This window comes from Odocoileus virginianus, chromosome 8, assembly GCF_023699985.2.
Source record: "Odocoileus virginianus isolate 20LAN1187 ecotype Illinois chromosome 8, Ovbor_1.2, whole genome shotgun sequence".
Classification (NCBI taxonomy): Eukaryota; Metazoa; Chordata; class Mammalia; order Artiodactyla; family Cervidae; genus Odocoileus; species Odocoileus virginianus.
In genome coordinates, this window is record NC_069681.1 from 25,479,377 (window position 1) to 25,506,047 (window position 26,671).

Here is a 26,671-nt window from a genome sequence, read left to right on the forward strand (position 1 = left end):
CTTAGAAATATTGGAACTGACTCAAGTGTTTTTCAAATTTATGTGATATGGGATAAGCCATCTTGGGCTACTGGACTGCTCTTTTTTTTCCTTGGACTATTCTTAATAAGAATAATAATAAGGGCTTCCCTCATAGCTCAGTTGGTAAAGAATCTGCCTGCACTGCAAGAGACCCTGGTTCGATTCCTGGGTCAGGAAGATCCCCTAGAGAAGGACATGGCAACCCACTCCAGTATTCTTGCCTGGAGAATCCCGTGGACAGAGGAGCCTTGCAGGCTACAGTCCATGGGGTTGCAAGAGTCAGACATGACTAAGCAACTAAAGAGAGAGATTCTTTTTATTTTTTTTTCATTTATTCTTTACTAGTTGGAGGCTGATTACTTTACATTATTGTAGTGGTTTTTGCCATACATTGACATGAATCAGCCATGGATTTACATGTGTTCCCCATCCCAATTCCCCTCCTGCCTCCCTCCCCATCCCATCCCTCTGGGTCTTCCCAGTGCACCAGGCCCGAGCACTTGTCTCATGCATCCAACCTGGGCTGGTGATCTGTTTCACCCTAGATAGTGTACTTGTTTCAAGAGAGAGGGATTCTTAATAAGAGACTGTGAAAGACTTGCTTTATATATATATACATATATTTTTTTTTTTTTTTGAAGAGGAAAAGAGACAAGTTTATTGAGGGGCCAGTGCCACTCCCCTGCCATGGCTGGAGAGACCAAGCCAGCGGTGAGTTTCTTCCTGACGACCGTCTCCGGGGCTGGCAGGCCAGGCAGCCCCCTAGGTCCCTCCTGTGTCCCTCGGTCTTCCGTGACAGGCCGAGCACCTGTGTGGAGCAGCTTGCTCGGCTGCAGCCGACTAGGGCTCCTGCTTTGGGCCTGGGAGGAAGGAGGTGGCGGGGTGCTGGCTGGACCCTCCGCTCACACCCCCTCCTGGCCCCCCCAGGCCCTCTTGCCTTATATTTTGGATAGACACCTAGGAAGCAAAGATCCCACACACTTCAGGTCGTCTTTCTCATGTCTTTGATTATGAAAGAAAGCTGAGTCTTCCCAATATTGGAAGTGCTAAGTTTTTTTTTTTAATCATGTTATTCCCTATACTCATTTTTTAAGTCTTTTGTTGTCATTTTGGTCAGATAAATATTTTTCATAGTGATCTGTGAACCTATTTAGTCAAGTGTTCAAAACTTTTTGACATTTTGGACAACTTTCCAAAATCAAATTCCAAGTGCAATCTTCCTGACCTTGAGACTCAGAAATTTCCCAGAGGATCTCAGAAGATCTCAAAGGATTTGTTCTCTCATTTTGTAAACAGATGCTGAACTCCTTAGGTCTATTTGCTATGTTAAACGGTATTAGAAACATTCTCAAATAAAAAGTGATACTTAATCTTCCTTAGGTTATATTTATATAGATGAAAGGTTGTTTCAGAAATTATAAGAAGTTCCTAGAAATTTGTCAACATTCTTGCTTTCCATGGTATGTCCTAATATAGTGCTATTTATCGTTCTGGTTACCTTCACAGGAACAACCAAATTGCCTTGCAAATTGTAAACTCTCATCAAATCTTTACCTGTAGTCATTTTAAGCCTTTTATCATTTACAGACAGCTATTTTTTTCACTCTGGTATTTTCCCAATTGCTCTTGTAATCAAATATAGGCCAAAGTTCTTCATCTTAAACAAAAAAAGCACCATCCTTGGGACATGGGGAAGGACGATCCTCTGAGAGCAAAGACTCCTGGCCCCTTTGCTTAAATAACTTTAAGGTCACACCACTGTGCCGGGCAGAATTCTTCAGGATGGGTGGAGAAGCTGATGGATTCGTGTAACTGCCAACTCAGAACAAGCAGAACAAGAATTCATTACATGGGACTAAATGAACTGATGAAGAATGGTTAGTTAAGATTTTTATGGCTTTTTTGTTAAAACTTCAGATTCTTCAACGTTTGTTTTTCCAGATTTAAGGGACCTCTTTCCTCTTTTCTCTTAAGCTACCTAATATTGTCCAATTGCTCAGTCACATCCGACACTTTTGTGACCCTATGGACTCTAGCCTGCCAGAAGCCTCTGTCCATGGGATTCTCCAGGCCAGAATACTCGAGGGGGTTGCCTTTTCCTTCCAGGGGCTCTTTCCCACCCAGGAATTAAACCAGCATCTCCTGCATTGGCAGGTGGGTTCTTTACCACTGAGCCACCAGGGAAGCCATAAGCTACCTGTAACTCAGAGCAAGTTGCTGACTTATACTTTTGCAAACAGAACAGAACCACTTATCTTTCTCCCTGATCTCTCCAGGACTGGAAAACTCTTCCTGAGTATTCTTATCATCATAGAAATCTGGTTATTCCCTTGAGTCCAATAAGACTCTGTTCTCCTTATAGCAGGACAAGGTGGGAAACTTTGGTTATACAACAAAGCTTTGACTGGATGTGGTTTTGGAGACTGTACATTGTTGTGCCTGACATTAAGCTTTTGATGGTAATCTAAGTGCTTGACATTGAGGTTTTGATTGCAACGGCATCAGCTTCGAAGACATCCATCTCAAATAAACATATTGCCAGCTATATGATATAGTTTCTAGCCAAACAACCGATGAAGGGGCCAGGCTGCCCCACCCGCCAAGTTCCCCTGTTAGGAAGTCCTGGATAAACCAGATAACTGACCATTTGAGTGGCCTGCTTCTCCCACCCGTGCTCAAATTCCCACTCCTACATTTCAAGCCACCTATAAAGAGTGTGCATGAAACCCCAGACACTCCACCCTTGGACCCCGATGACGGCAGAGCCCCAGGTTCAGGCATGCTCTTCCCGTGACCTCACCGTGTGGTCCTGACAGGCCACGTGTGGCCATGCACCCTTCAGGATCCGCCAGGAATCCTTTTTGGTTTGTTTGTCTCCATAGACAGGTGCAGGGCTGACAGTCTGGGCCACTCGGTAGAGATCAGTCTATTCTGGACTGTGAGTCTTCCTGGGAAAGTTTCAGACAGGAGAATGATGGGGTGCAGGAAAAGCTCTTCCAAAACCCAGGGCCACTCCTTATGCTGAAAAACGTGAGGAGGCAGAAACAGAAAGGTCTTCTGACCTTGCCTCCACCCTCCTTCCCTGGAATCCACTCCACACCCGAAGAAAGGAACAGCCTCGTCTCTGAAGACAAATGTGTGCCGAGAAGCAGCCCAGGACGACATGGACCTGCCGCTCGGCCCAGGGGGCTTTGCTCGGGGTCATGGGAAGGGGGCCTGGGGTTCACCAGACGAAGACCGTGTGCGGCTGAGTCCTTTCGCTGTCCTCCTCAAACTAGCATATCATTGTTGATCGGCTGTAAGCGACATTATCAATTATTGTCAGCATTGTTAACTGGCTATAACACAAAATAAAAATGTTTAATTAAAATGCATTACCAACAAGGACCTACTGTACAGCTCAGGGAACTCTGCCCAATGTTACGTGGCAGCCTGGATGGGAGGGGAGTTTGGGGGAGAATGGATACATGCACATGTCTGACTGAGTCCCATTGCTGCTCACCTGAAACTCTCACAACACTATGAATTGGCTACACTCCAATATACAATAAAAAGGTAAAAAAAAAAAAAAAAAAATCCCAGCCAACGGGCCCTGTTCACGACACTTACCTCCTACTCGTTGATCAACCACGTTCCTCCAGGACTGTCCCTTCCTCATCAGAGCCAGCATGAAAACCCTCAAGTCCATCCAACCGTCTCCTCAGACCTTCATTTCCTTATGAAGGTTTCCATTTCACGTAAGACACATTAAATCAACGTGTATGCTTTTCTCCCGTGGGTCTGTCTTTGTCAGTGTAACTTTCAGACCTAGTCAGGAACCCCAAACGGGCAGAAGAAAACCTTTTCCTGACCTGGGAGAGCCAGTGTGTGCTCAGCCTCAGGCGTGTCCGGCTCTTTGCAACCCCATGGACGCTAGCCCACCAGGCTCCTCTGTCCACGGGCTTCTCCAGGTAAGAATACTGGAAAGGCTTGCTATTTCTTACTCCAGGGGATCTTCCCGACCCAGGGATCGAACCCAGGCTTCTTGCATCTCTCCCATTGGCAGGCGGATTATTTTCCACTGAGCCACCACTGAAAACCACACCCTGTAGTCTGAACTGACTACACACGTGTGTCTCCCGGGCATCTGTGAAGATGGAGGTTCTGACTCAGGGGGTCTGAGCTGCCCCCGCGCTCTGCATTTCCAGCAGCTTCCAGGAGAGCTGGGGAAACAGCCAGCAGGTCTCCGGGAGTAAAGAAGGAGCCAGAACAGGACGTGTTCCTGCGTAGAGACCCCAGCCCGCCTTCCACCTCCTTGCCAGCTACGGACCCCGAGCACGACTCTCTCTGCCCCCCTACATACGGGCAGGACCCGGCTCCCCTCCTGCCGTGATGTCACACACCCTGGGCATTCCGCTGCATCCTGGAGACCGAGGCGGGAGAAGCTGAGGGGCCTTCAGGAGAGGGTCCTCCTCCTGCTGGAGGGGCATGGCGGCCACCACGGGAGTGACCCTCCTGGTCCTGCTGCTCTGCTGCGGGCAGGGAGCCGAGCTCCCGCCGATCAACCTGATCTCAGGTACAGCCTCGGGGCGGTCGTGGCCGGGAGGACACGGGGGTGCGGGGTTCTCCCAGGCCCTTCCCCTGCGTGCCTCCCCAGATTTACCACTTATTCCTAGAGGACAGAGCAAGCTGCATAGCTATCCTATATTCGAAGAGTTTTTCAGATTCCACACTCCGTGGGAGAGTAGCGTGCATTATATACTCTAACTTTTATGATGGAAATTTCTCGCTTACCCGAGGAGTCGTGGGAAGAAACTCCATTACCTGGTTTCAGTCGCAGACATTTTGCCATCTTGTTTTGCAGACACACACACACTTTTGTGGTTATTGGAGTATTTTGCCATCGCCCAAAATGTCTTAGGATTCCCTGCAAACGCGTCTTGCTAAGATAAGGGCATTTTCCTTTCCCGCACCTTCAGTGCACTGAAGCACTAACAAAATGAAGAAAACTCCTGAGCAGGGCCAGTCCCGGCCCACGCCCAAACCTCCCACCCCCCACCCCCGTCTCAGAATGTCCTTTACAGGCAGCAGGTTCGAATCCCGCCCGGGCAGGCCCCGCTGGGCTCTGGCCACTGCATCCCGACCCTGGGTGGAGGAAGGCGACGGCGGATGCCCCCCTCCTGGGATGTGACTCACTGCCCGAGGATTGCGGGGGGCGGGGTCCCCCATGACCCCGCTTTTCTGCCGGGAGACCTGAGCCCAGTCCCCCTCTCACCCTCCTCAGAGGGACAAGCCCAAGGAACGAGGTCCTGCCAGGCCCCCTGCCCGGCGCCCAGGGGACGAGCGGCCTGGGGGGTCCCCACAGGGCTCGGGCGGCTCCCCCGAGAAGGATGTGGCCTCAGCCTGGCCCCAAGTGACTGGGGAGGCCCAGCCTGCTCGGGGTCTGGGCGGGAGGGCAGGGGGTCCCCTGTCTGACCTCGCTGTGAAGAAGCTGGCATCTCCAGTGGTCTCTCCTCAGGACACTGAGTTTTGAGGCGCCTGCAGGGAGGCATCCCCTGGGTGCCGGGGACCGGGGTCTGTGACAGGCGGGGACGGGGGCTCACCCCGCGCTGGCTCCCCGCTGTCGCTCCTTTTGTGACTCACTGCCCCGGCGCCCCCGGGAACGGCTCCCGCTGGGAGATCCGAGTCTCCCGACGAAGCCCTGAGCCCGGCCGGTTCCTCGTCCCAACAGAGCGTCCGCGGCGACCCCAAGGGAGCTCAGGGCGGGTCCCGGGCTGTGGTCTCTGCTCTCGGCCTCCAGCCTTGGCAGACACCGGGCTGGCCTGACCCCGAGGCCGGGAAGGGGGCAGCCCTGGGCCGCGCGAGGGCAGAGGTCACCGTCCTGATTCCCCGGATGGAGCAGAGCACGCCCGCAGAGCTCCACGGCGAGCCCGTGCGGGGCCAGGACGCGCGCTGTGCAGACACGGGGCAAGCAGCGTCGTCCCCGCGCGGGCACAGGCGCGGGGGACCCCGGACGGCAGAGGAGACGCTGGCGGACAGGCAGCCACCCTGACGGCGCGCTGCACGGGCCAGACGGACGTCACCAAACATCAATATTTCTCTGCACACGCGCGCGGGCGGGCTTGCACAATGGCTCCATTATAATTAGGGACAGACGCAAAATGAGAAGAGTGTTTTTAACAAAGCGCTGGCAGGAGCAGCTGTGCCCGTCCGTAATGACTCGCTAACGCCGCCTCCGAAGAGGACTGTGCTTCTGTTTGCGGCGCTGACGGAGGTCAGCGCACTGGGAGGCGATTGTCATCACAGCACAGACCTTTCTCTGCAGTTTTCCTGCATTGTTCTGAGCCCGCGTGTGCGCAGATGAGCGATTGCTATGCAGATTGTCCGTCATTAAAACCATTTCAAAATCAGCGTCGTCATTGGTTTAGTGCAGGAACTTGAACACCCGCAGACACCACCTGAACACTCTGTGTGTGCCATGGGAAGGCGGCCTTGCCCGGGGTCCTGGGGGGGCGGCCGTTTGCTCTCCAGTCTCCTGGGGGTCCTGGGGGGTGGCCGTCTGCTGTCTGGTCTCCCCCGGGGTACTGGGGGCGGCCGTTTGCTCTCCGGTCTCCTGGGGACTCCGGGGATCCTGGGGGGCAGCCTGTCTGCTCTCTGGTCCCCCGGGGCTGGAGGACAGGGCTGATCTTGACCTTGAGTGGAGGATGTGGACCCCAACCTCAGCTCTGAGAAGAGTGGGAGGCACCCTGGGGGTGCAGCGGGTCCAGCGCTCAGGGCCCCCGCACCCTGCCCGGCTCCGCATGGCTGATTCGGGTCAGCGAGGCCGAGAAGGTGGAGCCAGGGGTCCAGAGCCTCACGGAGGACTGGCTTCCAGAGACCAGCCCCCGGAGACCGAGCACCCCAGGGGATCGCTGTTTGCAGACGAGGATCCGCAGGGGCCGGGCTCTCTAGGTCCCCAACCAGAGGGGCAGAGGGCAGGTGGCCGTGCCCGTCTCCATTCCTCCCCGCTACGTCCTCGGCCCCCAGACAGGCTCACAGCTGGAACTCGTCATCAGGGAGGAGAGTGTGGTTTTCACAGAAGGATGCATGTGTCCCTTCTTACCCTCCCCGAGGGTGGCACCAGTGAGCCCGCCAGGAGCGGGGCTAGTTCCCAGGGCAGGGCCACCGTCATCACCCTCCAACCTCCGTCCAGAAGAGCCCTGGGTCCCCAGATCCCATGCGGTCTCCCTCCCCTCGAGCAGGCTGGTGGGCCCAACAAAACCAAACCTATTTAGAGAGAATCAGTGCCAATTCAAGGAACGCTGTTAACCTACTAGGGTTTTTATTTCCCCCCTAGCTTCAAGCACTGAAACGCCAGCAAATTTAAGTAATCTGGATGATGATATGGCTACAATATTCGGTAAGGAACCCCTCCTCTCAAACACGGCCACGTCTGGGTGGGGTGGGGGGTGGGGGGCTGTCGCCCAGATACCCTGGCACAAGCCGCACAGGCGGGGGAGGTAGCCAGGTCTGAGGCCCCGCCCGACGGGAGCGGTGATGGGGTGCCTGCAGCCTGGGGCTGGGGTCAGGTGCCCGCTTGGGGAGAACCCAGCCCCGCCAGGTCAGGGAGCGCTGTGACGTGCTGTCCTGGAGGGTCTGACGGTGCCCACGGCGGGTGTCCGGTCTCCAGGACCGTTGCGGGGTCAGCGGTCAGCGTCCTGCAGGTGTGACGTCCAGAGGCCACCGGCTGCCCCACGGGAGCTCACACGGGGGTCAGCGCGTGCTCTGTGTGAAGCAGGTCTGGTCGTTGTCCGTGTGCACGTTCAACATGTCATTTCTCTGAAAGGAAAGTTTACATTAGGAAATACATGAGGTTTAAAAGCACCTTTAGGCTTTTCTCACCTTGCACAACTGCTACCTGGGATTTTTTCCAGAGACAATTACACGTATGACGTCCACAGGTGTGTACGTTTCCGTGTGTCTCCACGTGAGCTGGAGCCGGGGGACCAGCCGGCCTCCTTGTTGGGACCGAGGGGCTCCTGGGATGGGGGACGTTCTTGATAAAACAGGAAAAGCAGGTCAAACCAGGGCGGGTGGGTCACCCCGCAGGGCGGGAGTCAGCCCAAACCCAGGGTGTGGACAAGCTGGTCAGCTTGGCCGCGGGGTTCGAGGCTGGGGCTCGGCTCTGACGTGTGTTTGTGTAGCCCCCACCCCGGTCCCTGACTGTGTTAACCGTGTCCTACACGCACGGCTTCGTTTGAACCTCAAACAAATCCTGATGAGATAAGTGCAGACCCCACTGTACAGACGAGGAAGCCCGAGGCCCGAGAGACGCGTCAGAGGACGTGCAGTGAGAGCAGAGCCAGGTGTGGTCCAGGGCTGCCGACATCAAGACCAGGGCCCGCGGCAGATGCTCCCTGGGCGGATGCGGGGATGCGCAGGTCCAGGGCTGCCGACATCAAGACCAGGGCCCGCGGCAGATGCTCCCTGGGCGGATGCGGGGATGCGCAGGCAGAAGCCCCGCCTTGGGTAAAATCAGGAAAGACGCTCACGCCTGCCTGCCTGCCTGCCTGCCGGGGCGCAGCTCACAGAGGCAGGGTGTCTCAGAGGGGACAGAGTGGCCTCTGGGGCAGAAGGAGAATCATGACCACGCAGGGTCAGCTGTCCAGCATCCTGTGTCCAGCGGGCGTGTCCAGGGACCCGGATGAGCTCAGGCTTCCAGAAGTTGCTTAGGGATGCAGTGGTCTTCCCCACCAGACAAGGTTTTTAGAAACCAAGTCCATCTCCCCATGGCCTTGGGTCCCTGTGTCCAGTCCTGCTTTCACGGCCTGAGGGCTGTGCAGAGCAGAAGGGTTTAACACGTGCCCTTCTGTGCTTTTCCCAAGATGAAATTCTAGTCCAGGAGATAATGGAGTCAAATAGATCATCATTTTTTGACGCACAAAAACCACTACCAACATTCCCAACAAGAACAACCTCAACAACATTAACAACAACTCCAACAAAGAAAAAAAGCAAGTATACACTTTTTCAAGCCTTAATTGCCAGCATTCCTGGAGGTCTGTGGTGTGTATGCACAGTTTCATCTTGGCAGCATCTCTGAGATCAGCTACTCCTGGGGCGAAAGCAGATGGAGGTGTGAAGGACACAGTAGTCCCACATTTTCTGTAATCTTCCCGAGGCAGGAAGGTCAAACCCAGACGGGCGAGACAAGCTCCTGTACTCTGGGGGGGGGGGCATCTCTGGGGGCACACGCAGGAGAGGCCTGGTGCTTGGGTGCGTGTGGGGTTTAGTCACTGCAGGACCCCGGGATGCAGGCAGACGGAGCTCCTGACTACCCGGCGAGTGTGACACTCCCCTCAGCCTCCTGAGAGCAGGGGCGGGGAATTGACCCCAGCCGACAGGGGACAAGACTAGGGTCTGGACGGGCTGGCCCGGCCACAGAGCTGACAGTGAACAAAACAGCGTGCTTTTCCCAAGTGCAAGTTTTGTTGCTCCATCGCTCAGTCGTGTCCGACTCTTTGCAACCCCGTGGACGGCAGCACGCCAGGCTTCCCTGTCCTTCACCATCTCCTAGAGTTTGCAGCTTAGCGTGGTCCAAACATACACAGAAAAGGGAAATAGCACCCTGAGGTCCAAGCAGAACACTCAGTTAACCCTCAACGATGCTGAGAGCCGTGTGTCTGAAATTACAACAGACCATGGAATGCATTCAGCAGCAGGGAAGGTCAGCGTTTATGTGAAATTCTGCATCCAGATGTCAATGCCAGTTCCTGGGATTAGCTCTCGGAACATCCGCCGAACGGCTGGGTTCACAGAGGTCAGAGAATGCCCGCCTGTGCATGTTGACTCCCTAGAGCACGTTGTCAGGAGAAGCTGGAAAGTGTGTTAGCGCCCCCGCCTCAGGTTCCAAAGCGCAGTGTGGGTCAGAGCATCCCTGCATCATGCTTTCCCTGGCTTTGTTTTTCCCATGCTCTTCATCAAAGAAGCCCGTATTAAAATGAATTATCAGGCCAGCACTAATAAGAAGATGCAGCATGAAAGTCAGCTCTCTGCCAAGGACGACAAACTCTTCTTTAACGGTAAACGCACCCCAGCGGGCCCTGCCCGAGCTCAGCCATGGTGGGAGGACCAGAGTCTGCAGACGGAGATGCCTCCTTCCCGGGGTGAACATCCTGGACGGAGAGTGAGGCCACCGCCCCAGGTCGGGTCAGGCAGGTCCCCGCCTCGTGCGGACAGGGGGCCCAGGCCCACCTCCTGCCCGTGGGTCTGAGGAGCACGCAGTCCTGCGTCCTGCAGGCAGGCAGCCACCCCAGCAGGGGAGGGCATCCTGGTGCTGCCCCACCCCTTGCCCCCGCAATTCCATTGCGGTCACTGCTCCTTCCCCGGGCGAGTGGGGCGGGGAGAGCCCAGTGTCCCTGAGGGGAGCCCCCACGGAGGGGGATGAAGAGCAGTGAGCCAGGGCGCTGAGCCAGCATCCTTCGGGGTCACAGAGCAGCCCTTTAGCCTGGAGGCTAGGCAAAGGAAGGGGGCATCGCACAGCTCCCGGGGCTCCCTCTGGGCCCCGACCTGAGCGCTGGAAGCGAGACGAGGTCCTGGGGCACGGGCGCTGACTCCAGTACTCTCCCGGGCCCCACCGAGCTTTGCTAAGGCAGGGCCAGCACCTCAGGTTTCTGTCTGTCCCTGGTCTCCGGGCTCTCCCGGGAGCCAGCCTCTGGGTTTGGAAGCTGGAGCAGTAACAGGAGTCCGGTCCAGTTAACACTTCTAAGACCTCTGGGCGCAGCCCGCTCCTTAACTGTGCAAACGGCCTGGTGGTTATGAGATAAATAAAGCTGGACATCTTCTTGCGGGCCCACGGTGGGAGAGGTTATGGGGCAAGTCTATGCCGAAAGGTCTGAGCATGAGCTGGCCTGGCCTGGGGACACAGGCTCCCTGCGTCCCGCTCGTCGCAGTCGCTGAAGAGGGGAGAATGGGCTGAACGTCCCGGGACGGGAGTCCCTGGAGGGGCTGCTGGGGGTCAGGGGTGAGGCGGGAAGGACGGGGTGGGGCCAGTCCACTGTCCGAGAATGCACCGGCTCACTGGGGTGCTCAGAGGGGCCATGAGATTCTGCAGCCGGCCGCGTGGTGGCCAGACGCAAAGGGGACCACACCCACCACTGTGCATGTCCCCGGCCGCCCCTCCATCCTGAGACTGACCCGAGGGCCCAGCGGGGCATCCCGCGGGCGGCTCCCTGAGCTGCTGGCACCGCGGTAGATTCCTGAGGGCCCCGGGGCTTCAGAGCCCGTGGATCCGTTAATGGAAGTGTGTCGCTCCTAACCACTATGTGTGAGTGAGAGAACGCAGAGGTGAGTTATGAGCTTGGGGCAGGGCGGGCGGGTGAGGGTCGGCCTGGGGGGGACCTGGGGACAAACAGAGGCTCACCTGCAGTCTGGGTGCCGGGAGGGACCGGGAGCGGGGTGGGGTGGGGCGCAAAGGTCCCTGGGCGAAGAAGCCGCTCCCCTCTGTCCTGAGATGACCACCCCGCCCCGTGAAGCCAGGGCCCGGGATGCCACTGGGGGTGGCCATGAGCCCCAGGCTCAGGACGCAGAGGCCCCACCTCCGGGGCAGCTGCCCTTGCGGCGTGTCCCGGGAGCAGGGGCCGGTGCTGGCCCGCGCTGTGTCTGGGCCCCCGGCTTCCTGACCAATGGCCACTGTCCCGTGAGAGTCACGGCCGAGGGTGGCCTGGAGCAAAGCTGGCGACCCACACAGGAGGCGGGCGGGCGCGGCACGGGGAAGGAGGCCAGATCCCCGCTCCCCTCCCTCCATGTGCGGCACGGGGAAGGAGGCCAGATCCCCGCTCCCCTCCTTCCATGTGCGGCACGGGGAAGGAGGCCAGATCCCGGCGACCCACACAGGAGGCGGGCGGGTGCGGCACGTGGAAGGAGGCCAGATCCCGGCGACCCATACAGGAGGCGGGCGGGTGCGGCACATGGAAGGAGGCCAGATCCCGGCGACCCATACAGGAGGCGGGCGGGTGCGGCACGGGGAAGGAGGCCAGATCCCGGCGACCCATTCAGGAGGCGGGCGGGTGCGGCACGTGGAAGGAGGCCAGATCCCGGCGACCCATTCAGGAGGCGGGCGGGTGCGGCACGTGGAAGGAGGCCAGATCCCGGCGACCCATTCAGGAGGCGGGCGGGTGCGGCACTTGGAAGGAGGCCAGATCCCGGCGACCCATTCAGGAGGCGGGCGGGTGCGGCACGGGGAAGGAGGCCAGATCCCGGCGACCCATTCAGGAGGCGGGCGGGTGCGGCACGGGGAAGGAGGCCAGATCCCGGCGACCCATACAGGAGGCGGGCGGGTGCGGCACGGGGAAGGAGGCCAGATCCCGGCGACCCATTCAGGAGGCGGGCGGGTGCGGCACGGGGAAGGAGGCCAGATCCCGGCGACCCATACAGGAGGCGGGCGGGTGCGGCACGGGGAAGGAGGCCAGATCCCGGCTCCCCTCCTTCCATGCGCGGCACGTGGAAGGAGGCCAGATCCCGGAGACCCATTCAGGAGGCGGGCGGGTGCGGCACGTGGAAGGAGGCCAGATCCCCGCTCCCCTCCTTCCATGTGCGGCACGTGGAAGGAGGCCAGATCCCGGCCAGCCATACAGGAGGCGGGCGGGTGCGGCACGTGGAAGGAGGCCAGATCCCGGCGACCCATACAGGAGGCGGGCGGGTGCGGCACGTGGAAGGAGGCCAGATCCCCGCTCCCCTCCTTCCATGTGCGGCACGTGGAAGGAGGCCAGATCCCCGCTCCCTGGCTCTCCTACGCGGAACTCCAGCGGGCGACATGGTCGCCAGCAAAGCCGCCAGCCGCGGCGAGGGTGCTTCTGACGCGGGCCTCATCCACCTCCTCACGTTAGAGGGCTGGGTGCCTGGACCGCGGCTGTTCTGGGAGAACTCCATGGGGAACTGGCGTCGGGGCAGGACGTGAAACGGGGCAGAGAGGGCATTGGAGGTTTGAGAGAGGAGACAAAAGCCTTAGCGTGGTCACCTAGGAGCTCGAAGGGACAGCTCCAAGAGGGGCGGGGCGGCCTCGGGCGGTGGCACTTGTGTGTGGATGGGGTCTCCCGAGTGCCAGAGCAGGAACAGAAGGAAGTTGTGAGCGGGGCAGAGGACTGTCACCCTCAGCAGCGACCACAATGGTGCCTCTAAAGAGAGACACGTCCTCGCCGCATGCTCTTGGCCACAGGCAGGCCGTCTCCAGCGATTTATAAACGGAAGTGGGTTGCCGCCGTGTGCACCCCTGTAAACCTGAGTGTGCGTGCACATGCGGCGGCGTGTCTGGGCAACAACACCTCGTGCAAAATGAGGACAATGCAAGCGTCTTCTTTGTGAGATCTTTTTGGACTTATGCAAAACAAACTTGTAACAGCAATAGACAGCTTCCCGTTCTCCCTTTCCATGGCACTGCCCGCCACGAACGTCTCACATAACCCAAACACAACCACAAAAACCATGCAGCTCTGCTGATGCATCGCGGTCAGGTGACCTACAGGCTCAGTGCCAAGTTGGCCTATTATTTTCCCAATTTTTTTTTTTTTTCTGGCTCCAGGATCCATCCAGGATTCCACATTGTATTTATCTCTCATGTCACATTTAGTAACTCTTCCAACCTGGGAAGTTTCCTGACCTGTCCTTCACGGCCTTGAAGATAGCGCGGGCTAGTTCTTTCATAGAATCTCTTTCCATTTGAGTTTGTCTCACATTTTTCCACAACTAGATTCAGGTTATGCATTTGGGGCAAAAATGTGAAAGATGTGATGCAAATATGTCTCTTTGTCAGGGAAGTTTGCTTCATTGCTGGTTTAAGGTGGTGAATACCTGGTTTCTCCATAATCAAGTTAAAAGTTTTTGCATGTGTAAATAATTAATATCTTGTGGGGAGACACTTTCAGATTCTGAAAGTATCTTTCTTTCTTTCTCATCTTATTCTCACCTACGGATTTAGCGTCCTTTGCTTCTTGCCTGAGGAAATAACCACTGTTTTCGTTGTTGTCCTCTCTTAACTCTTTGAGGCCCCGTGGACTGCAGCACACCAGGCTTCCCTGTCCTTCACCGTCTCCCAGAGACGTCCACCCTCTGTCACCCCCTTCTCCTCCTGCCTTCAATCTTTCCCAGCATCAGGGTCTTTTCCAATGAGTTGGCACTTCGCATCAGGTGGCCAAAGCACTGGAGTTTCTGCTTCAGCATCAGTTCTTTCAAAGAATATTCAGGATTGATTTCCTTTAGGACGGACTGGTTTGATCTCCTTGCAGTCCAAGGGACTCTCAAGAGTCTTCTCCAACACCACAGTTCAAAAGCATCAATTCTTCAGTGCTCAGCCTTCTTTATGATCCAATTCTCACATCCATACACGACTACCGGAAAAACCATAGCTTTGACAGTTCGGACTTATGTCAGCAAAGTGGTGTCTCTGCTTTTTAATACACTGGCTAGGTGTGTCATAGCTTTCCTTCCAAGGAGCAAGCGTCTTTTAATTCCATGGCTGCAGTCACCATCTGCAGTGATTTTGGAGCCCAAGAAAATAAAGTCTGTCTCTGTTTCCATCGTCTCCCCATCTATTTGCCAAAAGGTCAGTTCCTGTTTCCATCATTCCTTCCACACGAATTGGTTAGAATTTTACTGCAAGGAAGAACGCTTTTTTCTCCTCCCTTTATTCATTGTTTATTCCATTATGTGTTTACATCTCTATGAACTATACTAACAGCTGATACTGATAGCAGGCAATAAACCATGAATATTTAGTTTCTCAGGCTCTCAGACTTGTTTCCTAGGAGCTCAGCATGCAGTCATCACTTTGGAGCACCTTCTAGCTTTCTGGCAACACGAGAAGCCCCAGGCCGCTCCCTCCCTTTCCCTAGCCCCACCCCACGTCTCCAAGGAGCCCTGAGTCCTCGTCCTGGGGGACGGTGGCTGGACGTCAAGGCCTGGGGCTGCACGTGCTCCCTGCTCCTGACCTGTCGTGGTTTCCAGGCCCTCCCCGCAGACAGGGCCAGGAAGATTTGGGTGTGCAGATCCGTCTAGTCTACACTTCCCTGTTTAGATGTCAGACTCCATGAGTTCAGACTGACCCCACCTGACCTTTGGGCTCACCTGAGCCGCAGCCTCTTTTTTTTGCCTTTATAATTTTTAAAATTTTTTAACACCAAAAACATTTTATATTGGAGTATAGCCGATGAACAAGGTTGTGGTAGTTTGAGGCAGACAGCAAGGGGACTCAGCCATGCATTGACACGTATCCATTCTCCCCCAAACTCCCATCCAGGCTGCCACGTAACATTGGGCAGAGTTCCCTGTGCTATGCATAGGTGTTTGCTGGTTGTCCATTTTAAATAGAGCAGTGTGTACATGACCTTCCCAAAGTCCCTAACTATCCCTTCCCTCCAGTCCTCCTCTCCTCTTCACTGAGAGAAACCGGACCCGCAGACGCCACAAGGGCGGACCCCCTGACCCAGTTCTAGAATTCCAGGACACAGGTGCAGACTTCCCGGTGGATCCCCACCCCTGCGGGAAACGGAGCTGCTGTCAGACCAGAGGCATGTCCAGCCTTTCGCTCTCAGCCTTGCCGTGTGCAGTGGCGACCTGCTCTCCAAAGTTCCTTATTAGTTCTTCTCTTCCCACACCCTTTCCTGCATGCCTGCTGTGTGTGTGCCAAGCCACGTCAGTCGTGTCTGACTCTGCGACCCCAGGGACTGTAGCCCACCAGGCTCCTCTGTCCATGGGATTCTCCAGGCAAGAATCCTGGAGTGGGCTGCCACACCCTTCTCCAGAGGATCTTCCCGACCCAGAAATCGAACCCACGTCTCTTGTATCTCCTGCATTAGCAGGCACACTCTTTACCACCTGGGAAGCCCGCTCTCCCATGGGGCTCTCTTATTCACCTATAATTCCATTTGGGGCTTTATTCCATTTTGGATCTGTCTCCATCTTGGCTGATTTTACTAATTTGTTTTGGAGTGTGTGAAACATGTTGTTGTTGTTCAGTCGCTTAAGTTGTGTCTGACTCTTTCGTGACCCTATGGACTGTAGCCCACCAGGCTCTGTCCACGGGATTTCCCAGACAACCCAATCCTGAAGTGGGTTGCCATTTCCTTCTCCAGGAGATCTTCCTGACCCAGGGATGGAACCCACATCTCCTGCATTGGCAGGCAGGTTCTTCACCCCTGAGCCACCTGGGAAGCCCTTGTGTGAAACATGACCCAGGCTCTAATAGAAAACATTGAACACTGGGAGTCTAACCCTCAATCCTCAAACACGTTCCCACCCGCTTCTTTCCACCTGCTCCCTCCTGCCTCCTGCCGCATTCAGCCTCACCACTTTCTGGCTTGTCCTTTCTGCATTTTCTTGGACACAAAGGAACAAGTACACGCAAATGCTCCTTTACTGGGTACAAGATTATTCTGTTTATTGTTTTACATCTTTTTTTTTTCCAGTTGAAATACCATTGACATACAATATCATGTTAGTTTCAAGTGTGCTGCATAGAGGCTTGACATTTGCATATCTTATGAAATGATCGTCAGGATAAGTCTATTAACCATCTGTCCCTGAACAGTTATTACAGTATTATTATGCATATTCTTTACGTTGTTTATTACAGCCCCAAGGCTTAATTATGTCATAACTGGAGGTTGCACTTCTCAATCCCCTTCGACTATTTTGCCAACTCCCCTCCCCTCTGGCAATCTTCGCTCTCAGTATCGCTGAGACTGTCTTCATTTTGTCATGTTTGCTTTGTCTTTTTTTAGGTTCGACATGTAAATGAGATCATACAATATTTATCTTTTCTCCGTCTGACTTATTTCACTTAGCACAATACCATTATAGTGCCTGCCTTCTTATCCAGTGTGTATTAAGCCACTGTATTGAGCTATGATCATGTACGTTTTCTCATTCCCTCTTCTTTCTTACATGAAAGCTAGCACATGGGAGGGATTTCACTTTCCCTTCTTTTAACCTAACAGCACACACTGTAAAGCTCTCTAGGTCCGTTTGTAGAAAGCTTCCTCATTGTTTGTCTTTTTACAGCTGCATAGTTATCCACTGTGTGGACATAATGTAGGTGATTCAACCACCCTTCTATGCACGGGAATTCAGCCTCTTTCCAACATGTTGCAAACAGTGCTGAGATGGGTAACTGATGCACATGTATTTTCATATTGTCAGGACTCCTTCAGGACAGATAGCAGCTGTGGAGAGGGAAAAACACTGGAATTAAGCCACAGTTGTGCAGCAAACCTTGATCACTGTGCTTACTTTTTCCTACAGACGAGGACAAAGAAATACTTTATCAGATTAAAAGCTTAGCGGCTCTGGAAAGAATCGTTGAAAGTCTCCGGAAATCTTTAGGTAAAGGGAACCAGGGGTCACCTTGGCGATAGATGAGTGTGGAGGATCGGTCCCTTGGCTGGGGCTGTCCCCCCTGGTGAGAAGGGGGGTACCTCATCCACGCCAGGGACCCGCGTGAGCCATGAGCAGCTCTGGACAAGCAAGTGACTCTATCCTGGGGGACCCTGTAAGCCCCACTCACGAGTCTACAGTCCAGGAGTCACGGGGCCGCTAGCAGGCTTCCCGCACTTCTCAGCTGAACTGAACTGAGCAAGGCCGAGCCTCTTTCCCAGGAGTGACGCGGAGGAGGGCTTCACACACCATCCTCCCCAACCCCGCCAGGCCCAGGGAGGCAGACACGCCCCTCCCCGCAGGTGCCTCCCCCTGGAGGCCGGCCTCCCGCCCCTCCGGGCCGCAGCCTCCTCACTGCTGAAGTCAACCGCGCTGTCCCCCTCCGCTTCTGCCTCCGGCCCCACTCTTGTCCCTGGAACTCTCCAGAACACCTCCGAGCCTCTCCCAGGCTGGCCTCGCGGCCTCCTGGCCTCTCTGAGTCAGACCTGGCCACCACGCTGAAGGTTCCAGGCAGCTCCTGCAGCATCACACGCGCCACGCGCCCACCCGCATTCAACCTCATCTCACGTGGACCGAGCCTGTGCCCCGCGCCAGGCGCTGGGCCCAGCTCCCGGGATTATCTGCCCCCTCCCCACCCACACGCAGAAGGGCTTCCCCACTGGCTCGGCTGTAAGAATCAGCCTGCAAAGCAGGAGACGCAGGAGACGTGGGTTCAATCCCTGAGTCGGAGAGATCCCCTGGAGGAGGGCATGGCCACCCACTCCAGTATTCTTGCCTGGGCGATGTCATGAACAGAGGAGCCGGGTGGGCTGCAGTCCACAGGACCACAAAGAGTCAGACACGCCTGAAGCGACGGAGCCCGCGTGCACGCACACACAGCCCCACCGGGAACTGCTGGGCGGTGACACGCACTATCGCTGCTCTTCCAGGGCCCTGCTGGCCTCCGGCAGCAAGACTGCCGTCCCATCCGTGGCTCAGCGCCCATGAGGACTGGGTCTAGGCTCAGCACTGTGACCTCCCAGGGCTTCAGGGTGAGGCAGGCAGAGCCTTCCCGCCTTGGACTTGACCAAATTAAAAGCCGCTAGGGGCCAGAGCTGGTCCGGAGGCTGCTCCCAGACCTCAGCCAAGGCCTCTTATTCCCCCAAAATTGCTGGTTCTCCATCCGCTCCTTACTCTCTGACAACCTCCCCTAAATCCACGTTCCCCGCTTTCCCTCCAAACAAACATGCCCCATAACCTGGGGCTCTGTCCCGCATCTGTGACACCCTCTGAGGCCGACAGGGCTGGTGCCCAGCCCAGCACGGGAAACTCGGAAGGCCCGAGCCGCCTCTGTTCCCCTCCCGGACCCGCTCTTCCCCCGTCTCTTTCCAGCCATCTGGCTCCTCCGGGGAGACTGAGCGGGGCCCTGCCCCTCCCTGAAGGCCCGGCCCAGCTGCCAGCCCTCGGGGCTCTGCTGCAGCTCGGAATGCAGGATTTGAAGCTCCCTGACCTGGGTCAAATCCCCTCTGGGCACCCAGTGGCTGGGGTGACCTTGGGGTGACCTTGGACAAGGGCAGCAGACTGGAAGCCTCAGCATCTGCGTCCTCCAAGCGAGGTCTTCAGGGCAGCTGTCTCCTTGGGGGCGCAGGGGGCTGAGGGGGGTGATGCTGCTGAGCGTTTAGCCCAGGGTCTGACACGTGCCCGCTCGACTGGACCGGTGGGAGGGCCACACCGCTGGCGACACCAGGAAGGCATCTGTCCTGGGTCAGGGACCGCAGGCGAGGGGACCCAGCAGCGCCCCGCAGCCCTCTGCCCCATCAGTGCACCCGGAGCCCTATCTCTCGGCCCGGGCTCTCCCGGGAGGGTGAGCCGTAGGGGGCGGGTCTGAAATGCAGGCTCACAGGAATACCTAGAATTTCTCAAGAACATCTCCTCTTTCCAAACAGGGAGTTCGCTCATGAAAAGAAGAAAGAAGTATAAACATTTGTTCAGGGGAGGCAAATACCGCAAGCGGAGAGAGAGCCTCGACTGAAAAACCAGGACTGGCCGAGGGACTGCCCACTCAGCCCACCGCTAGGAAGGAAGGAGGAGAAGAGTTACTCACCATTCTGTGTAAAGAAGAACCATTTATTCAAGGAGTGCCAAATAAAATGAACCTATTTAAATATTAAGTTAGAGGCAATCTGGTTTTTTTTTTCCTTAAACAAAAAAAGAAATGAAAATCTAATTGAGCCTGAAAAATAGGAGCGTCCAAGTCTTCTATTGCCTACCAGGAGGAGCTTTGGAAAAAAACGTCACCTCAGAGACTGTGCACCATCAGTTTCCTCCAGAGGAGCAGTACCTGCAAGGTGGGAGAATAAACGTAGAAAGATGGTAGAAGAGTCACGAAGCGTTAGATCGCGTGATCGTGGAGGCTGAAAGTCCCGAGAGCTGCATCCAGGAGAGACGACCGTGCGGTTTCAGAGTCTGGAGCCTGACAGCCTGGAGACCCAGGAAGAGCCCATGCGTCAGTTCAAGTCCAAAGGCAGGAAAAGGCTGGTATCCCGGTTGGAAGGCCATCTGGCAGGAGGAGTCCCCTCCTACCCTGGAGAGGATCAGATTTCTGTTCTATTCGGGCCTTCCGCTGCTCAGACCAGGCCCTCCCACATCCGGGACGGGGGCAATCTGCTTGACTTAGTCCACTGATCGAAATGTGAACTTCATTCAGAAACAACCTCATAGAAACACCCAGGATAATGTTTGGCCAAGGGTCTGGGCACCCCAAGGCCCAGTCAAGCTGACGCATGAAATTAACATTCACATCTGTCCATGAAGACCAGAACCTATGAAGTCCTGACAACCAGCCCTTCCACGCCCCCCTCCTGCCCAGCATCATGCAAGGGGCACGGCCGGTATACAACGTGTGCACTCCATGGCCTCGTGAAGGATCGATCAGAAAGCACACTCTGGGTTTCTGTGACGATGAACCCAAATTCCAGGGAGCCGTGTGGTTTGACCCTCACCGGGGGGTGGGGGGTGCTGATATCACACCTTCCCGTGGCCAGCTGGTTCACAGCCATGTCCAACCCGAAGGGTGCCTAACTGTTTTGAATCTGATCCCTGCGTGAAACCAAGATCCCTACAGAGAGGAAAGCCTTCAGGTCCCCGAATGACCCAAGTCCACGTAAATTTCACTGCATTGGAACTCTGTTCTATCAGAATGAAGGTGGCTGTGGCACAGAGACCGAACATGCTCCAGGAGCTGGCGACCCTCTAGACAGTAAGACCCCTGTCACCACCAGTGCCTCAGCTGCAGAGGTCTTGGCCCATCAGTGTTTTCTGGGAGACGGTGAAAATTTTTTCTCAGCAACTGTCAACACGTCTTCAGTGGTTTTTTGTCCAAATTGGTTTTGGTTGTGGGCGAGATCAGCACTGTGAGGTGAGCAGGCTGGAAAGTGAGATTGCCCCATTTCTCCAGGAAGGCAGGTTTGGGAAAGGTTTATGAATCTTGTCTTAAAAACAGCCATGGAGAGAGAACTTCTGCTTCAAGGTGCAGACACAGCAGCAGACTGATGTTGATTCTAAAACACCACTTTCAAAGGCAGCTGGAGACAGAATCATTGATGTTTTTGAACTGTGGTGCTGGAGAAGACTCCTGAGAGTCCCATGGACAGTGAGGAGATCAAACCAGCCCATCCTAAGGGAAATCAGCCCTGAATGCTCTTTGGAAGAACTGATGCTGAAGCTGAAGCTCCATACTTTGGTCACCTGATACAAAGAGCCAACTCATTGGAAAAGACCCTGATGCTGGGAAAGATTGAGGGCAGGAGGAGACGGGGGCAACAGAGGATGAGTTGTTTGGATGGCATCACCGACTCATGGACATGAGCTTGAGCAAACTCCAGGAGATGGCGAAGGACAGGGGAAGCCTGGCATGCTACAGTCCATGGGGTCGCAGAGCTGGACATGACTTAGCGACTGAACAACAACAGAGATAGAATCAAACTAAACCATCTTATTTGTGATTTGCTGGCTGTATGCTCTTCTCAGTCAGAGAAGACCCTTACCCGCTTTTTCCCAGATGTCATCAAGATGACCGTAAAATGGAGGACTAGGGGACTGGAGTCAGAGAACAAGGCCTTAATCCGTCCCTGAGTTCTCAGACGAATAGCTGAGGCAGAGAGAGGTCCCAAGACTCGCTGGTCACCAAGTAAGTCGGTGGCCAAGCAGGCAGCAGAGAGCTCGGATTTCCAGCCTCTCTCGTTTCCGCGCCCCGTTCTGCGGCCCCCGACAGTAAATGGGCACTTCCCAGTCACTACTTCTGCTTTTGTTTCCCACTTGACCCCTGCATCAGGTTGCTCGGATCGCCATCACAGCATCGGATGACGGGGTGGCTTAAATAGCAGCAGTCTGCTGTCTCCCAGCCTGGCGTCTGGACGGCCCAGATCAGGGGCAGCACTGGGTCCTTCCGAGGCTGCTCTCTGGCCTGCAGACGGCCGTCTTCTCCCTGCGTCCTCCCATGGTCTTTCCCCCATATGTGTCCAAACCTGTTAGAATGGATTAGAGCCCACCCTAATGAGCAATCCTTTACGACCCCATCTTCAGATACAGTCACATTCTGAGTTCCTGGATGTTAGGACTTCAGCATGTGAACTTCGAGGGGACACAGTGCTGCCCAGAACCCCCCATTTGTGGCAAATATGCCCCCCATATTTGTGCCAGGCACAGAGTGCCATCCAGCCCTCATCACAGCGTCTGGGAAGGAGAAGTCACCCTGACTCAGAGACATTAAGTGACTTTCTCATTGTCACAGCATCAAACGGCCGGTGGTGGACCCCATACGCCAGCAGGCTTTCTAATCTGGAGGCCAGGGTCGTCTCACTAAATGTTATGAAATCATGCCCATCACTGTTTGCCCATCAGGACATATTGATATAATCAGTTTGCTTAGCGCTGCTGCCCCCAGGTAGGGAAGATATTACAAAGCCCCTTTCATGACCTTCTGCAGATTAAACTCAAGTTTGACCTCGACCTTCCCCGGTCGACCTCTGAACCTTATGTTGTCTTTGTTGTTCAGTTGCTAAGTCATGTCCAGCTTTCTGTGACCCAGGGACTGCAGTATGCCAGGCTTCCCGTCCTTCACTGTCTCCCAAAGTTTGCTCACACTCATGTTCATCGAGGTGGTGATGCCATCCAGCCATCTTATCCTCTGTCACTCACTTCTCTTTTTTTTTTTCCATTTATTTATATTAGTTGGAGGCTAATTACTTTACAATATTGTAGTGGTTTTTGCCATACATTGACATGAATCAGCCATGGATTTACATGTGTTCCCCACCTGAACCCCCCTCCCACCTCCCTCCCCATCCCATCCCTCTGGGTCATCCTAGTGCACCAGCCCTGAGCATTTGTCTCATGCATCAAACCTGGACTGGCGATCTGTTTCACAATTGATAATATACCTGTTTCAATGCTATTCTCTCAGATCATCCCACCCTCGCCTTCTCCCACAGAGTCCAAAAGTCTGTTCTATACATCTGTGTCTCTTTTTCTCTCTTGCATATAGGGTTATCATTACCATCTTTCTAAATTCCATATATATGTGTTAGTATACTGTATTGGTGTTTTTCTTTCTGGCTTACTTCACTCTGTATAATGGGCTCCAGTTTCATCCATCTCATTAGAACTGATTCAAGTGAATTCTTTTTACCCGCTGAGTAATATTCCATGGTGTATATGTACCACAGCTTCCTCATCCATTCATCTGCTGATGGGCATCTACGTTGCTTCCATGTCCTGGCTATTATAAACAGTGCTGCGATGAACATTGGGGTGCACGTGTCTCTTTCAGATCTGGTTTGCTCAGTGTGTATGCCCAGAAGTGGGATTGCTGGGTCATATGGCAGTTCTATTTCCAGTTTTTTAAGGAATCTCCACACTGTTCTCCATAGTGGCTGTACTAGTTTGCATTCCCACCAACAGTGTAAGAGGGTTCCCTTTTCTCCACACCCTCTCCAGCATTTATTGCTTGTAGACTTTTGGATAGCAGCCATTCTGACTGGCGTGAAATGGTACCTCATTGTGGTTTTCATTTGCATTTCTCTAATAATGTCACTCATTTCTCTTGCACTCAGTCTTTCCCAGCATCAGGGTCTTTTCCAATGACTCTGCTTTTTGCATCAAGTGGCCAAAGTACTGGAGCTTCAGCTTCAGCATCAATCCTAAACCTTTTAACATTTCTCAGTATAGCAGTTTTCGGATCCTGCAAGTGCCATGATCTAATATTTTGACCACACAAAACTGTCCGCAATCTAAGCGACAACATCCACAACAGCTGAGACAGCACATTGGGCCCCCAGCACAGAGTTGAGCTCCCGTTCCCTGGAGATCTGCTGTCCGACAGCGTAAATACACTCAACACTACAGAGTTGTACACTTAAAAAGGGTTAAGATGGTAAATTCAATGCTATGGTTTTTCTAACACAATTTAAAAAAAAAAGAATACCTTAAAGTGTATAGCCACAGCTGCACTGTGAAGAAAGTGAAAAGAGAGTCCACAGAATAAAAAAAAAATTTTGTGATTACATATCTGATAAGAAACTTGTATCTAAAACATAAAAAGACCTATTTGTTGCTCGCTCCGTCGCTTAGTCACGTCCGACTCTGCGACCCCGTGGACTGCAGCACATCAGGCTTTCCTGTCCATCACCGACTCCCAGAACATATTCAAACTCATGTCTGCTGAGTCAGTGCTGCCGTCCATCCATCTCATCCCTTCTCCTCTTGCCTTCAATCTTTCCCAGCATCAGGGTCTTTTCCAATGTGTTGACTTCTCTTATCAGGTGACCAAAGATTGGAGCTTCAGCTTCAGCATCAATCCTTCCAGTAAATTTTCAGGACTGATTTCCTTTCGGATTGACCGGTGGGATCTCCTTGCAGTCCAAGAGACTCTCAAGAGTCTTCTCCAACACCACAGTTCAAAAGCATCAATTCTTCAGTGCTCAGTTTTCTTTAGGGTCCAACTCTCACATCCATACATGACTACTGGAAAAACCGCAGCCTTGACTAGATGGACCTTTGTTGGCAAAGTAATGTCTTTGCTTTTTAGCATGCTGCTTTTTAGATCTAGTTGTGGGGAGGGATAAATGGGGAGATTGGGATTGACATATATACAGTACCATATTTAAAGCAGATAACCAACAAAGACCTACTCATGGCACAAGAAACTCTGCTCAATATTCTGTAATAACTGAAGTGGGAAAATAATTTTAAAATGAGTGGATGCGTGTATACGTGTAACTGAATCACTTTGCGGTACACCTGAAACTGATGGCATTGTTAATCAGCTGTGCTCCAATGTAAAATAAAGATTAAAAAATAAATAAAAGATCTATTACAACTCAATAGTAGAAAGACAAGCAACCCGATAAAAATGGACAAAAGCTCTGAACACACAGTTTTCCAGAGAAAACAGGCCTTCAGTCAAGCCTAGTACTCAGAGGGATGGTTAAACTTCCTTCAGTAGGGAAAAAACCTCAACTAGTCATGCTGACTTATTGTTAGATGATATAGTAGCTTCCAGCTTGCCAGAGCTGACCAACAGACATGAAACACAGGGTACATATATGTAATTTAAAATTTTCCACTAGCCACACTAAAAATAAATAAAAATAAACCGTGATATCAACTTGAATAATGTTTTTTATTTAAGCCAATGTAACCAAAATATTTCCACCTACAATGCGGGACACCTGGGTTCGATCCCTGGGTCAGGAAGATCCCCTGGAGGAGAACGTGGTAACCCACTCCAGTATTCTTGCCTGAAGAATCCCCACAGACAGAGGAGCCTGGTGGGCTACAGTCCACGGGGTCACAAAGTGTCAGACACGACTGAGGAACTAAGCACAGCACATACAAAACATTATAAGTCTGACAGGCACTCAGTGTTAAAAATTACTGGTGAGATATTTCACATTCTTCTGTTCTTACCAAGTTTTTACAGCACGCACTTAACCGTTAGAGCGCATCTCAACTGGAGCATTAGGTTTCCACTGGGAATACCTGGTCTGTATTTAGGTTTCAGAATAAGAAAGAAAAGAAAAGAATGTAAGTCGTTCAGTCGTGTCCGACTCTTTGCGACGTCATGGACTCTAGTATACCAGGCTCCTCCGTCCACGGGATTCTCCAGGCAAGAATACTAGAGTGGGTTGCCATTTCCTTCTCCAGGGGATCATTTCAGAATACTTACAGTTAAAACAGAAGCCACTCCTCCCCAAGTTGTCTTCAGATTGTTTAAAAATGTTTAACATTTTTTCCAATCACAGAATCAAGTTTAAGATTTTAAATTCAATTTGACTATACCAAAGCCTTTGACTGAGTGGATCACAATAAACTGTGGAAAATTCTGAAAGAGATGGGAATACCAGACCACCTGACCTGCCTCTTGAGAAACCTGTATGCAGGTCAGGAAGCAACAGTTAGAACTGGACATGGAACAACAGACTGGTTCCAAATAGGAAAAGGAGTACATCAAGGCTGTATATTGTCACCCTGCTTATTTAACTTACATGCAGAGTACATCATGAGAAATGCTGGGCTGGATGAAGCACAAGCTGGAATAAAGATTGCCAGGAGAAATATCAATAACCTCAGGTATGCAGATGACACCACCTTTATGGCAGAAAGCGAAGAAGAACTAAAGAGCCTCTTGATGAAAGTGAAAGAGGAGAGTGAAAAAATTGGCTTAAAGCTCAACATTCAGAAAACTAAGATCATGGCATCTGGTCTCATCACTTCATGACAAATAGATGGGGAAACAGCGGAAACACGGTCAGACTTTACTTTTTTGGGCTGCAAAATCACTGCAGATGGTGATTGAAGCCATGAAATTAAAAGACGCTTACTCCTTGCAAGGAAAGTTATGACCAACGTAGATAGCATATTAAAAACCAGAGAAATTACTTTGCCAACAAAGGTCCGTCTAGTCAAGGCTATGTTTTTCCCAGTGGTCATGTATGGATGTGAGAGTTGGACTGTGAAGAAAGCTGAGCACTGAAGAATTGATGCTTCTGAACTGTGGTGTTGGAGAAGACTCTTGAGAGTCCCTTGGACTGCAAGGAGATCCAACCAGTTCATCCTAAAGGAGATCAGTCCTGGGTGTTCATTGGAAGGACTGATGCTGAAGCTGAAACTCCAGTACTCTGCATGGCCACCTCATGCAGAGAGCTGACTCACTGGAAAAGACCCTGATGCTGGGAGGGATTGAGGGCAGGAGGAGAAGGGGACGACAAGGGATGAGATGGTTGGA

The 26,671-nt window shown here is 53.4% G+C and overlaps 1 protein-coding gene across 1 annotated transcript; it reads left to right on the forward strand.

Annotated features, from left to right (window-relative positions):
* Positions 1-4,232: 4,232 nt before the first annotated feature.
* Positions 4,233-19,556, forward strand: LOC139036309 (sperm acrosome-associated protein 7-like). The gene is made up of 6 exons (XM_070471402.1): positions 4,233-4,576; positions 7,337-7,399; positions 8,865-8,993; positions 9,966-10,061; positions 17,275-17,355; positions 19,332-19,556. Exons 1-6 carry the CDS (start codon positions 4,489-4,491, stop codon positions 19,415-19,417), a joined length of 543 nt encoding a protein of 180 aa, XP_070327503.1. The 5' UTR covers positions 4,233-4,488; the 3' UTR covers positions 19,418-19,556.
* Positions 19,557-26,671: the final 7,115 nt, after the last annotated feature.

Bases quoted from the DNA above. Each gene is read 5' to 3' on its own strand.
- LOC139036309 (XM_070471402.1), top strand. From the start codon at position 4,489: ATGGCGGCCACCACGGGAGTGACCCTCCTGGTCCTGCTGCTCTGCTGC. The intron at 8,994-9,965 runs GCAAGTATACAC...TCTTCATCAAAG, and splicing joins AACTCCAACAAAGAAAAAAA to AAGCCCGTATTAAAATGAAT. The intron at 10,062-17,274 runs GTAAACGCACCC...TTTTTCCTACAG, and splicing joins CGACAAACTCTTCTTTAACG to ACGAGGACAAAGAAATACTT.